General features: G+C 49.7%; 2 protein-coding genes across 2 annotated transcripts in view; one reads left to right on the plus strand and one right to left on the minus strand.

Annotated features, from left to right (window-relative positions):
- TMEM164 (transmembrane protein 164) overlaps window positions 1-14166 on the plus strand; it is a 322941-nt gene that overhangs the window by 96455 nt on the left and 212320 nt on the right. The window lies entirely within an intron of this gene.
- Window positions 1-14166, minus strand: part of AMMECR1 (AMMECR nuclear protein 1) — a 93308-nt gene that overhangs the window by 45783 nt on the left and 33359 nt on the right. The window contains exon 2 of the mRNA XM_075259460.1: window positions 3994-4581. Coding sequence (XP_075115561.1) covers window positions 3994-4388 — 395 coding nt within the window. The 5' untranslated portion in view covers window positions 4389-4581. The remainder of the gene's footprint in view (window positions 1-3993; window positions 4582-14166) is intronic.

A 14166-nucleotide genomic window follows, 5' to 3' on the forward strand; every position in this document is an offset into this window, starting at 1 on the left:
CCTCAAACACACCTGGAGCCTTGGCATTTTCAGGTGTTGGAGTATTGAAGCAGAGGATGACTATGCCTCTCCTATATGCAACCCTAACCTGACCGGTTTGAAGTGAATACACTCAGGTGCCTCATACTAAGAGTCACAGGTTGCATCGCCACCTCTGGATCCACAGCGTACTAGGCAGCCCCTGATTTTAACCGCTCCATTCTAGAATCTACCATAGGAACAGGAAATTGACATCGGTGACAATCAGCAATAACAAGGTTTTTTTGCAGACTGGCCTGAGGTTGACTTTGGTAGTATCTGTGTGATGATGTAAAGGGGCGACAATCAGGAGAGCGCTTTGTTCTATACACGTGCCAAGATTAATGGATATTGGGCTGATCAAAAAGAAATGGGACAGATCTGCACATGTAACAGCAACCTATAGGCCCGTGTAGGGGAGGATGCACACTGATGGGCAGTAACGTATACTGGCCTTATATACAGGGAAGAATTGATGTCCAGGCTTTATCAATCAATGCCCTATCTGGGGTCTGTCACCAGTACTCAGCCCTGCAGCTAGATAGGTTGGGGTCACCTGAATCAGACCACTTGTGAATTGTTGCCTCCATTGCCAAGATATTGCAGATTTTGCAAATTTACAAATGAGCTATTTGGAACAACGGGGGAGTTACCGGTATGGAGCAATGGCAATGCCCCGGTAAACTCTCTCTCTAGGGGTTTTCCTACACTAGTGGGTCTATAAACAAATAACTAGTCCCCTGTCCCTGTCATTTGCAGCCATTCATAGGCCCCAGCAGTGACCTCCTCACAAGCAGCACGTCAGAGCAGTCCATGTGCCAATTGTGAAGAGGTCACTGCGGATGAGCCCTGTGATTGGTGGCAGCGGTGTCCCTTATATCTGGGACGTCACTGGAGATGGTCAGCCAGGGGGGCTCAGGGATGGGCAAGAGCACTATGTTATGTTCATAGGACCACTAGCAGCGCTTTTACATAAAAGTGTCAGAATACCCCTTTAAGATCAACCATTGGAGATCCAGAGGAGGTCCGACACCCGGGACACCCGCTGATCAGATATTTGCAGCAGTAGCTTCTGCATGACGGGCCATGTGACATTACATATATCAGTCAGGGCCTGTTTACAGCTCAGTCCCATTCAAGTGAATGGGGCTGAACTGTAATGCCACAATTTTCGGTGAAGATTCTGCAGCACTCACTTGGATACCAGACCCCTCACCAATGTCCAACTGAGGACCTTTCCTAAAGACACCCCATTAAACTCAAGGCTGTCCCAGAGATTGTGCAACTCTTAATATTAGATCTTCAAAATGTTATGCGGAGTGGCGCTGGTAGAGACTGGAGTTCTTTAAGGACCAAAATTTTTACAAAAATTAGCAAAATCAGTTCAAGGCCCCAATAGGATACAATGAGGGCGTCACACAAGGTCGATGGCAGTCTATAGGGAGCCCTCCGCAGTCTATAGGGAGCCCTCCGCAGTCTATAGGGAGCCCTCCGCAGTCTATAGGGAGCCCTCCGCAGTCTATAGGGAGCCCTCCGCAGTCTATAGGGAGCCCTCCGCAGTCTATAGGGAGCCCTCCGCAGTCTATAGGGAGCCCTCCGCAGTCTATAGGGAGCCCTCCGCAGTCTATAGGGAGCCCTCCGCAGTCTATAGGGAGCCCTCCGCAGTCTATAGGGAGCCCTCCGCAGTCTATAGGGAGCCCTCCGCAGTCTATAGGGAGCCCTCCGCAGTCTATAGGGAGCCCTCCGCAGTCTATAGGGAGCCCTCCGCAGTCTATAGGGAGCCCTCCGCAGTCTATAGGGAGCCCTCCGCAGTCTATAGGGAGCCCTCCGCAGTATATAGGGAGCCCTCCGCAGTATATAGGGAGCCCTCCGCAGTATATAGGGAGCCCTCCGCAGTATATAGGGAGCCCTCCGCAGTATATAGGGAGCCCTCCGCAGTCTATAGGGAGCCCTCCGCAGTCTATAGGGAGCCCTCCGCAGTCTATAGGGAGCCCTCCGCACTTCTACCTGCCTCCTACTATCCAGACAAGACCATTAATAATATTGACAAGAGGCCGATCGTCTTATTTATACAATAAGAAGTAATAGATTACAATGTATCAAAGCCTGAAAACACAAATAAGGATCAAAAGAGAAGAAGGATCCAGTGAGAACAAAGAGGCAGATCCTGGTGACGCGGAGCAACAGATAGAGGGGGGAGGGGGGATTATAGTAAAGGATCTGGTATCGCTCCTGTATGTGATGTGTAACCTAAGGCCATACTTCCCTACTACTATAGGCTAATACTAAGAGTCAGCACAGGGCGGTGAGGAGGAAACCCTGCTAACATTGGATTGTTTGCACATACATTCAGTGTCCTGTAATCCCAGCCTCAGATTTGTGGTGTCAGCCCCTTCCTCTCCCCCAGGCTGGAGCTATGGCGGCAGGCCGGCCGGCATTCTCAGGTTTCCTCCTCCTCCTCCTCCTATAATGTCAACAAACATGAACTTAAAGCGCTCCCCCTCCCCCATCCAGACAAAACACCGGCCCGGCATAGCTATAGCAGGATCAGCAGCCCTACCCTATAGGTTTACCCTATAGGTCTGCCTCATATAACCCTCCGCTCTGATCTCTACCAGCTCTTTGTCTGCCAACCTACAACAAATATGTCACAGCCAAAGACTAGATGGTGGGGTAATCGCCAGGAGCACAGCCCTATATATACAAACATATACTATGTATCATTTACTAACATATATATATAGATAGATAGATCTTGTGACTAGTATACATTATATACCTTCACTACACACAAACCAGGACGGGCGGATGAGACATTTACATAGATATTTGTTTACAGCAATATAATGTCTAGTTAAGAACATTACAATAGACGCCTATATCTCCTATACAGGTGACAGTCTCTGCTATACATGACATTTGTTTACATCTGCAGCACTATGGACTATGTCAGCGCTATATACTGATGTCGGGTTAATAAGACTATGACAATAACCGTCTATATTTCCCATACTAGATGATTATATAGGTCACCTAGACATAAGCAGCCATTGCTATAGAAGACATTTGCAACACTACAGACTGATGGAACTATATAATTAATAGAATTATTAGAATTGTGGTCTGTGTGTAACATAGTGGTGGATTCTATAGGTGCTGGGCACGTATACACAGGCAGGCATTGCTATAGAGGACATTTGTTTACATATACAACACTACAGCCTATGTTGGAGCTATATAATAGGACTGTACTATAGCGGTGGATTACATAGGTGCCGGGCACATATACATAAGCAGACATGGCTATAGAGGACATCTGTTTACATGAGCAGCACTACAGCCTATGTTGGAGCTATATAATGACTAGCACTATACTACATTCTATAGGTGCCGGGCACATATACACAGGCAGACATGACTACAGATCACATTTGTTTACATGTACAGCACTACAGCCTATGTTGGAGCTATACAATAGGACTGTACTATATTCTATAGGTGCCGGGCACATATACACAGGCAGACATGACTATAGGTGACATCTCCTTCCATATACAGCACTACAGACTATGTTGGAGCTATATAATGACTAGCACTGTACTATATTCTATAGGTGCCGGGCACATATACACAGGCAGACATGACTATAGATCACATTTGTTTACATATACAGCACTACAGCCTATGTTGGAGCTATATAATGACTAGCACTGTACTATAGCAGCATATTCTATAGGTGCCGGACACATATACATAAGCAGACATGGCTATAGGTGACATCTCCTTCCATGTACAGCACTACAGCCTATGTTGCAGCTATATAATAGCACTGTACTATAGCAGGCACATATATATAAGCAGACATGACTATAGGTGACATCTCCCTCCATGTGCCGCGTTGTGTCCTCCGTCCCCCCCGGAGCTGTCATTCATTGCTCGCCGTGTCCCCTCCACCTCCCCCCGGCCGGCACTTACTATGGGTCATTGGTGAAGCGCGGGGTGCGGGGCGGCTGGTACCCGTACAGATGGCAATACAGAACATCGAAGCAGAAGCAGCACATCTCCGCCGACACCACCATCTTCCGGGATCCGGGGCTGAGACTGGAGCCACAGCCCGGAGAGAGAGTCCCGCAGCCCGGTGATAGGCTATTCCCACAAGCCAGGCCGTTCACCCGGCTGCTTCCCCCAGGTCCGCTCCCGGAGCCTCCCAGTCCCAGCTCCGCCCCGCGGCACTGGCTCTCCCCGCTGCAGTGCGGGCCGCCCGGACCCCCTGAGCCAGACGGCGGAGAGCTGGACAGTTTCTGCTTCTTCACCCCGCAGCAGCCCGCCGCCATCTTGGAACAGTCTCCCACGCACCGCTTCCGACCCATGCTCCGGGCGTCCTCCTCCTCCTGTGCGTGGTGACGTCCAAACGCCCGGACTTCGTAGCTCCGCCCACAGCTGTCAGTCACACGGATTGTAGCTCCACCCACTGCCCGGTCGGGCCGCTGGATTGGCGGGACGGAGGAAGCGTCAGTGTGGCCCCCGGCTCGTGCAGCGCGAGGACTGACAGGCGTGGAGCCCCTGCAGAGGGAGACACAGAGAGGGGAGGAGGGTCAGTGCAAACAGCTGACAGAGACAACACGGGGGGGAGGGGGGCACAGCACATGGAGACCAGGAGAACTACACAGCCCAGCATGGACCGTCACCTGTCAGCAGATCTGCAGACAGGGGCACTGCATGGACCATCACCTGTCAGCATATCTGCAACCAAGAGAACTGCATGGACCATCACCTGTCAGCAGATCTGCAGCCAGGGGAACTGCATGGACCATCACCTGTCAGCAGATCTGCAGCCAGGGGAACTGCATGGACCATCACCTGTCAGCAGATCTGCAGCCAGGGGAACTGCATGGACCATCAACTGTCAGCAGATCTGCAGCCCGGGGAACTCCATGGACCATCACCTATCAGCAGATCTGCAGCCCAGGGCACTGCATGGACCATCACCTGTCAGCAGATCTGCAGCCCGGGGAACTGCATGGACCATCACCTGTCAACAGATCTGCAACCAAGAGAACTGCATGGACCGTCACCTGTCAGCAGATCTGCAGCCAGGGGAACTGCATGGACCATCACCTGTCAACAGATCTGCAACCAAGAGAACTGCATGGACCGTCACCTGTCAGCAGATCTGCAACCAAGAGAACTGCATGGACCGTCACCTGTCAGCAGATCTGCAGCCCGGGGCACTGCATGGACCATCACCTGTCAGCAGATCTGCCCCACATAACATGAAGCATGACATAGTGATAACATATCTAATGCCCCACCATTCATTCATCCATTCATTGTCCTTTCATGAAAATCTTCCTTCTTACATTCAGAAGTTCAATCACAGAGAAGAAGAGTCAATAAATAAAAAGTGAATACCAGTTTCATCCCCCAACTCTGCAACACCCCCACCCCGGGGTCCCTGCTATGGATGATGCTGCGAATAACATAGGTGATGTCATCGGTGCAGGGACCACAGCCAGTCCCAGTTTTAGGCTGAGGCCCCATGTTGCAGAAATGTTGCTTTTTTTGTTGCAGATTTTGCTGCAGTTTTGAGCCAAAATCCGGAGAGGAGCTTCCTTTATGTTTTCCATTCCTTTTCCAACCAGTCCTGACTTTAGCTCAAACAAACACTGCAAAATCTGCAAAAAATGATGCGTTTCCTCAACGTGGGGCCTCAGCCTAAGGATGCTCACTGATGATGTATTACCTCCTGCGGTTCTCATTGAGACAAGCCTAGAGCATTGTAGATCCATAGGATGTTGTGAGTTCGGGTCAGCAGATCTGTGGTTGGGCAAGGATCCGTAAGGGTATGTTCACACGGAGGAAAAGGTCGCGGAATCATTACATTCCGCCCTGCTCGCTGCAACGGGATGCCAATGCAGAATTGGCATTCGATTGCGGCATCCCGCCTCTGTTTAGGCCCAAATGAATGGGCCTACACTGGAGAATGTCTTGAGCCGCGGCTGATTCAGCCGCAGAATCCACGGCAAGATAGGGCATGTTGCTTCTTTTTTTCCGCTACTAGCTAGTGGAAAAAAAAAGCGAGCGGCTCCGATTGAAGTCCATGGGAGCAGATTTTGAGGCAGATTCCACGTCAAAATCCGCTACCAAAAAACTCAGTGTGAACATACCCAGATACAGATGATCATATGTGAAGACAAAGCTTTTGTCTGCGAGAGTTCATGCTTAGGTGACATGTACAGGTCCATGTATGTGTCGCTGTGATTAAACTGCATGAACGGCACGTGGATGACATCCGTGTCCCACCCATGCACTGAGGTGAGCAAGAGCCACCAAACCGATAGGAAGAGCACTTGTCGAGCTCATGGCCCCATATACTGGACCATAGAAATAGATGCATGAGTGTGATGATCAGAGATCACATGTATTTTTCTTCTGTGTAACATCACATATTAACCCTTCCTGATCACAGGAATGCAGTATTTCTGGTTTAATCAAACCCTTTGTTCCCAAGAGAGGCCCATAGCCAGGCCATACAAGTGCTAATCTCATCATCTCTGCAGGGGTTGTGTGCAAAGCAAGGGCTAGAGGAGCCGGTGGCAAACAAACCACAGGAGCCGGCCACACTTCAAAGCAAAGCGGGGAGGAGAAGGGAGTGAGGAGTAGGGGCGAGAAGGGAGTAGGGGCAAGAAGGTAGGGAGGAAAATGGCCTAATAAATGGAAAAAGAGGCATTTTTGTCTGCCGCGATATATTAGGAAGTCTCTTATATTTGCTGGTAACATTGTATCAAAGAGTTTGTTGAAACGTTAGTGACCATTTACCTCGCCAGTATTTTCTTTATGTACAGTAAATTTTCTCTATGTGTCTTTTATCCAAAAGTAAATAGAAAATACTTAGCAAGTTCATTTTAATGGTTTCTTATCTGCAGTGTGATTTCTACTGTATAATCTACTCCTTAATGGACAATGGAAGAGTTCTAGTAACAATGCTCTCACACCATAGTCTAATGTTTCCCCCAGCATTTGGGCAATGACATCTATAAGAAGATAACCGACCAGTATCCAAGTGTCAGACGCACAATAAACTTACTAAGAAATATTCTGGCTATCATATACAGTATATATTTATACTTATACTAAGTATCTTTTATTATTTATTATACATGATAGAGTTTCATCTAGTATGACACATAATATAGCCGCAGTGCTTGTCATATAAGCTCGTGTTTATAAACGTACAATCTGCTGATTCTAGAGGGAAACCCAGGCCCCATGCTATGTATTCATCAGGCCATGTTGCCGTCTGCATTAATATATTTTCCACATTTAAATGGATATGGATTAGTCCAGGACCTTTATTGGCTGTAGGTGTCAGAGCAGATAAAGAATCTGACCCCTTTCAGACTCACTCCACAATTATTGATCTTCAAGACAACGGTCCGGGCTCGTCAGTTACGTGCTGTGGTTTTTACAAGAATGTGAACATTATATTCTCAGGAAATTAGGGTAATAAAAACTGAAGAAATCCCACATTCATGATAGATAAGATTTTACTGTAGACTTTGATGCTGTGTTTTAAAGTGATTTTTCAGATATTTAATATTGGCACCAGTGGCGTAGCTAGATGTCCCCCCCCCCCCCAAAGACGCTGAACGATTCCCTCCCCCTGTATTTCTGCACACAGTATTATGTCCCATAGTGGCCCCTGCACACAGTATTATGTCCCATAGTGACCCCTGCACACAGTATTATACCCCATAGTGGCCCCTGCACACAGTATTATGTCCCATAGTGGCCCCTGCACACAGTATTATGTCCCATAGTGACCCCTGCACACAGTATTATGTCCCATAGTGGCCCCTGCACACAGTATTATGTCCCATAGTGGCCCCTGCACACAGTATTATGTCCCATAGTGACCCCTGCACACAGTATTATGTCCCATAGTGGCCCCTGCACACAGTATTATGTCCCATAGTGGCCCCTGCACACAGTATTATCCCCCATAGTGGCCCCTGCACCCAGTATTATGTCCCATAGTGGCCCCTGCACACAGTATTATCCCCCATAGTGGCCCCTGCACACAGTATTATGTCCCATAGTGTCCCCTGCACACAGTATTATGTCCCATAGTGGCCCCTGCACACAGTATTATCCCCCATAGTGGCCCCTACACAGTATTATGCCCCATAGTGGCCCCTACACACAGTATTATACCCCATAGTGTCCCCTGCACACAGTATTATGCCCCATAGTGACCCCTGCACACAGTATTATACCCCATAGTGTCCCCTGCACACAGTATTATCCCCCATAGTGTCCCCTGCACACAGTATTATGCCCTATAGTGACCCCTGCACACAGTATTATCCCCCATAGTGACCCCTGCACACAGTATTATACCCCATAGTGGCCCCTGCACACAGTATTATGTCCCATAGTGACCCCTGCACACAGTATTATGTCCCATAGTGGCCCCTGCACACAGTATTATGTCCCATAGTGGCTCCTGCACACAGTATTATGCCCATAGTGGCCCTTGCACACAGTATTATGCCCCATAGTGACCCCTGCACACAGTATTATGTCCCATAGTGGCCCCTGTACACAGTATTATGTCCCATAGTGGCCCCTGCACACAGTATTATGCCCCATAGTGACCCCTGCACACAGTATTATGTCCCATAGTGGCCCCTGTACACAGTATTATGTCCCATAGTGGCCCCTGCACACAGTATTATGTCCCATAGTGGCCCCTGCACACAGTATTATCCCCCATAGTGGCCCCTGCACACAGTATTATCTCCCATAGTGGCCCCTGCACACAGTATTATGTCCCATAGTGGCCCCTGCACACAGTATTATGTCCCATAGTGGCCCCTGCACACAGTATTATCTCCCATAGTGGCCCCTGCACACAGTATTATGCCCCATAGTGGCCCCTGCACACAGTATTATTCCCCATAATGGCCCCTGCACACAGTATTATCCCCCATAGTGGCCCCTGCACACAGTATTATCCCCCATAGTGGTCCCTGCACACAGTATTATACCCCATAGTGGCCCCTGCACACAGTATTATGTCCCATAGTGGCCCCTGTACACAGTATTATGTCCCATAGTGGCCCCTGCACACAGTATTATGTCCCATAGTGGCCCCTGCACACAGTATTATGCCCCATAGTGACCCCTGCACACGGTATTATGTCCCATAGTGGCCCCTGTACACAGTATTATGTCCCATAGTGGCCCCTGCACACAGTATTATGTCCCATAGTGGCCCCTGCACACAGTATTATCCCCCATAGTGGCCCCTGCACACAGTATTATGTCCCATAGTGACCCCTGCACACAGTATTATGTCCCATAGTGGCCCCTGCACACAGTATTATGTCCCATAGTGGCCCCTGCACACAGTATTATGCCCCATAGTGGCCCCTGCACGCAGTATTATCTCCCATAGTGGCCCCTGCACACAGTATTATGTCCCATAGTGGCCCCTGCACACAGTATTATGTCCCATAGTGGCCCCTGCACACAGTATTATCTCCCATAGTGGCCCCTGCACACAGTATTATGCCCCATAGTGGCCCCTGCACACAGTATTATTCCCCATAATGGCCCCTGCACACAGTATTATTCCCCATAATGGCCCCTGCACACAGTATTATCCCCCATAGTGGCCCCTGCACACAGTATTATCCCCCATAGTGGCCCCTGCACACAGTATTATCCCCCATAGTGACCCCTGCACACAGTATTATGTCCCATAGTGGCCCCTGCACACAGTATTATGCCCCATAGTGACCCCTGCACACAGTATTATGTCCCATAGTGGCCCCTGCACACAGTATTATGTCCCATAGTGGCCCCTGCACACAGTATTATGTCCCATAGTGGCCCCTGCACACAGTATTATCCCCCATAGTGGCCCCTGCACACAGTATTATCTCCCATAGTGGCCCCTGCACACAGTATTATGTCCCATAGTGGCCCCTGCACACAGTATTATACCCCATAGTGGCCCCTGCACACAGTATTATCTCCCATAGTGGCCCCTGCACACAGTATTATGCCCCATAGTGGCCCCTGCACACAGTATTATTCCCCATAATGGCCCCTGCACACAGTATTATTCCCCATAATGGCCCCTGCACACAGTATTATCCCCCATAGTGGCCCCTGCACACAGTATTATCCCCCATAGTGGCCCCTGCACACAGTATTATCCCCCATAGTGGCCCCTGCACACAGTATTATGCCCCATAGTGGCCCCTGCACACAGTATTATGTCCTATAGTGTCCCCTGCACACAGTATTATGTCCCATAGTGGCCCCTGCACACAGTATTATTCCCCATAATGGCCCCTGCACACAGTATTATCCCCCATAGTGGCCCCTGCACACAGTATTATTCCCCATAATGGCCCCTGCACACAGTATTATGTCCTATAGTGTCCCCTGCACACAGTATTATCCCCCATAGTGGCCCCTGCACACAGTATTATCCCCCATAATGGCCCCTGCACACAGTATTATTCCCCATAATGGCCCCTGCACACAGTATTATCCCCCATAGTGGCCCCTGCACACAGTATTATGTCCCATAGTGACCCCTGCACACAGTATTATGTCCCATAGTGGCCCCTGCACACAGTATTATGTCCCATAGTGACCCCTGCACACAGTATTATGTCCCATAATGGCCCCTGCACACAGTATTATGTCCCATAGTGGCCCCTGCACACAGTATTATGTCCCATAGTGGCCCCTGCACCCAGTATTATGTCCCATAGTGGCCCCTGCACACAGTATTATCCCCCATAGTGGCCCCTGCACACAGTATTATGTCCCATAGTGTCCCCTGCACACAGTATTATGTCCCATAGTGTCCCCTGCACACAGTATTATCCCCCATAGTGGCCCCTGCACACAGTATTATGTCCCATAGTGGCCCCTGCACACAGTATTATACCCCATAGTGGCCCCTGCACACAGTATTATGCCCCATAGTGACCCCTGCACACAGTATTATGCCCCATAGTGACCCCTGCACACAGTATTATGCCCCATAGTGGCCCCTGCACACAGTATTATGTCCCATAGTGGCCCCTGCAAACATTATTATGTCCCTGCACACAGTATTATGTCCCCATAGTGACCCCTGCACACAGTATTATACCCCATAGTGGCCCCTGCACACAGTATTATGTCCCATAGTGACCCCTGCACACAGTATTATCCCCCATAGTGACCCCTGCACACAGTATTATACCCCATAGTGTCCCCTGCACACAGTATTATCCCCCATAGTGTCCCCTGCACACAGTATTATGCCCTATAGTGACCCCTGCACACAGTATTATCCCCCATAGTGACCCCTGCACACAGTATTATACCCCATAGTGGCCCCTGCACACAGTATTATGTCCCATAGTGACCCCTGCACACAGTATTATCCCCCATAGTGACCCCTGCACACAGTATTATCCCCCATAGTGTCCCCTGCACACAGTATTATGCCCTATAGTGACCCCTGCACACAGTATTATCCCCCATAGTGACCCCTGCACACAGTATTATACCCCATAGTGGCCCCTGCACACAGTATTATGTCCCATAGTGACCCCTGCACACAGTATTATGTCCCATAGTGGCCCCTGCACACAGTATTATGTCCCATAGTGGCTCCTGCACACAGTATTATGTCCCATAGTGGCCCTTGCACACAGTATTATGCCCCATAGTGACCCCTGCACACAGTATTATGTCCCATAGTGGCCCCTGTACACAGTATTATGTCCCATAGTGGCCCCTGCACACAGTATTATGTCCCATAGTGGCCCCTGCACACAGTATTATGCCCCATAGTGACCCCTGCACACAGTATTATGTCCCATAGTGGCCCCTGTACACAGTATTATGTCCCATAGTGGCCCCTGCACACAGTATTATGTCCCATAGTGGCCCCTGCACACAGTATTATCCCCCATAGTGGCCCCTGCACATAGTATTATCATCCATAGTGGCCCCTGCACACAGTATTATGTCCCATAGTGGCCCCTGCACACAGTATTATGTCCCATAGTGGCCCCTGCACACAGTATTATCTCCCATAGTGGCCCCTGCACACACTATTATGCCCCATAGTGGCCCCTGCACACAGTATTATTCCCCATAATGGCCCCTGCACACAGTATTATTCCCCATAATGGCCCCTGCACACAGTATTATCCCCCATAGTGGCCCCTGCACACAGTATTATCCCCCATAGTGTTCCCTGCACACAGTATTATGTCCCATAGTGTCCCCTGCACACAGTATTATGTCCCATAGTGGCCCCTGCACACAGTATTATGTCCCATAGTGACCCCTGCACACAGTATTATGCCCCATAGTGGCCCCTGCACACAGTATTATGCCCTATAGTGACCCCTGCACACAGTATTATCCCCCATAGTGACCCCTGCACACAGTATTATACCCCATAGTGGCCTCTGCACACAGTATTATGTCCCATAGTGACCCCTGCACACAGTATTATGTCCCATAGTGGCCCCTGCACACAGTATTATGTCCCATAGTGGCTCCTGCACACAGTATTATGTCCCATAGTGGCCCTTGCACACAGTATTATGCCCCATAGTGACCCCTGCACACAGTATTATGTCCCATAGTGGCCCCTGTACACAGTATTATGTCCCATAGTGGCCCCTGCACACAGTATTATGTCCCATAGTGGCCCCTGCACACAGTATTATGTCCCATAGTGGCCCCTGCACACAGTATTATCTCCCATAGTGGCCCCTGCACACAGTATTATGCCCCATAGTGGCCCCTGCACACAGTATTATTCCCCATAATGGCCCCTGCACACAGTATTATTCCCCATAATGGCCCCTGCACACAGTATTATCCCCCATAGTGGCCCCTGCACACAGTATTATCCCCCATAGTGGTCCCTGCACACAGTATTATACCCCATAGTGGCCCCTGCACACAGTATTATCTCCCATAGTGGCCCCTGCACACAGTATTATGCCCCATAGTGGCCCCTGCACACAGTATTATTCCCCATAATGGCCCCTGCACACAGTATTATTCCCCATAATGGCCCCTGCACACAGTATTATCCCCCATAGTGGCCCCTGCACACAGTATTATCCCCCATAGTGGCCCCTGCACACAGTATTATCCCCCATAGTGGCCCCTGCACACAGTATTATGCCCCATAGTGGCCCCTGCACACAGTATTATGTCCTATAGTGTCCCCTGCACACAGTATTATGTCCCATAGTGGCCCCTGCACACAGTATTATTCCCCATAATGGCCCCTGCACACAGTATTATCCCCCATAGTGGCCCCTGCACACAGTATTATTCCCCATAATGGCCCCTGCACACAGTATTATCCCCCATAGTGGCCCCTGCACACAGTATTATGTCCCATAGTGGCCCCTGCACACAGTATTATGTCCTATAGTGTCCCCTGCACACAGTATTATCCCCCATAGTGGCCCCTGCACACAGTATTATCCCCCATAATGGCCCCTGCACACAGTATTATTCCCCATAATGGCCCCTGCACACAGTATTATGTCCCATAGTGGCCCCTGCACACAGTATTATCCCCCATAGTGGCCCCTGCACACAGTATTATTCCCCATAATGGCCCCTGCACACAGTATTATCCCCCATAGTGGCCCCTGCACACAGTATTATGCCCCATAGTGGCCCCTGCACACAGTATTATGTCCTATAGTGTCCCCTGCACACAGTATTATGTCCCATAGTGGCCCCTGCACACAGTATTATTCCCCATAATGGCCCCTGCACACAGTATTATCCCCCATAGTGGCCCCTGCACACAGTATTATTCCCCATAATGGCCCCTGCACACAGTATTATCCCCCATAGTGGCCCCTGCACACAGTATTATCCCCCATAATGGCCCCTGCACACAGTATTATTCCCCATAATGGCCCCTGCACACAGTATTATGTCCCATAGTGGCCCCTGCACACAGTATTATCCCCCATAATGGCCCCTGCACACAGTATTATTCCCCATAATGGCCCCTGCACACAGTATTATTCCCCATAATGGCCCCTGCACACAGTACTGATAGTGATGACCTCTGGTGAACCTTTT

The sequence above is a fragment of the Leptodactylus fuscus genome, chromosome 11 (assembly GCF_031893055.1).
Source record: "Leptodactylus fuscus isolate aLepFus1 chromosome 11, aLepFus1.hap2, whole genome shotgun sequence".
NCBI lineage: Eukaryota > Metazoa > Chordata > Amphibia > Anura > Leptodactylidae > Leptodactylus > Leptodactylus fuscus.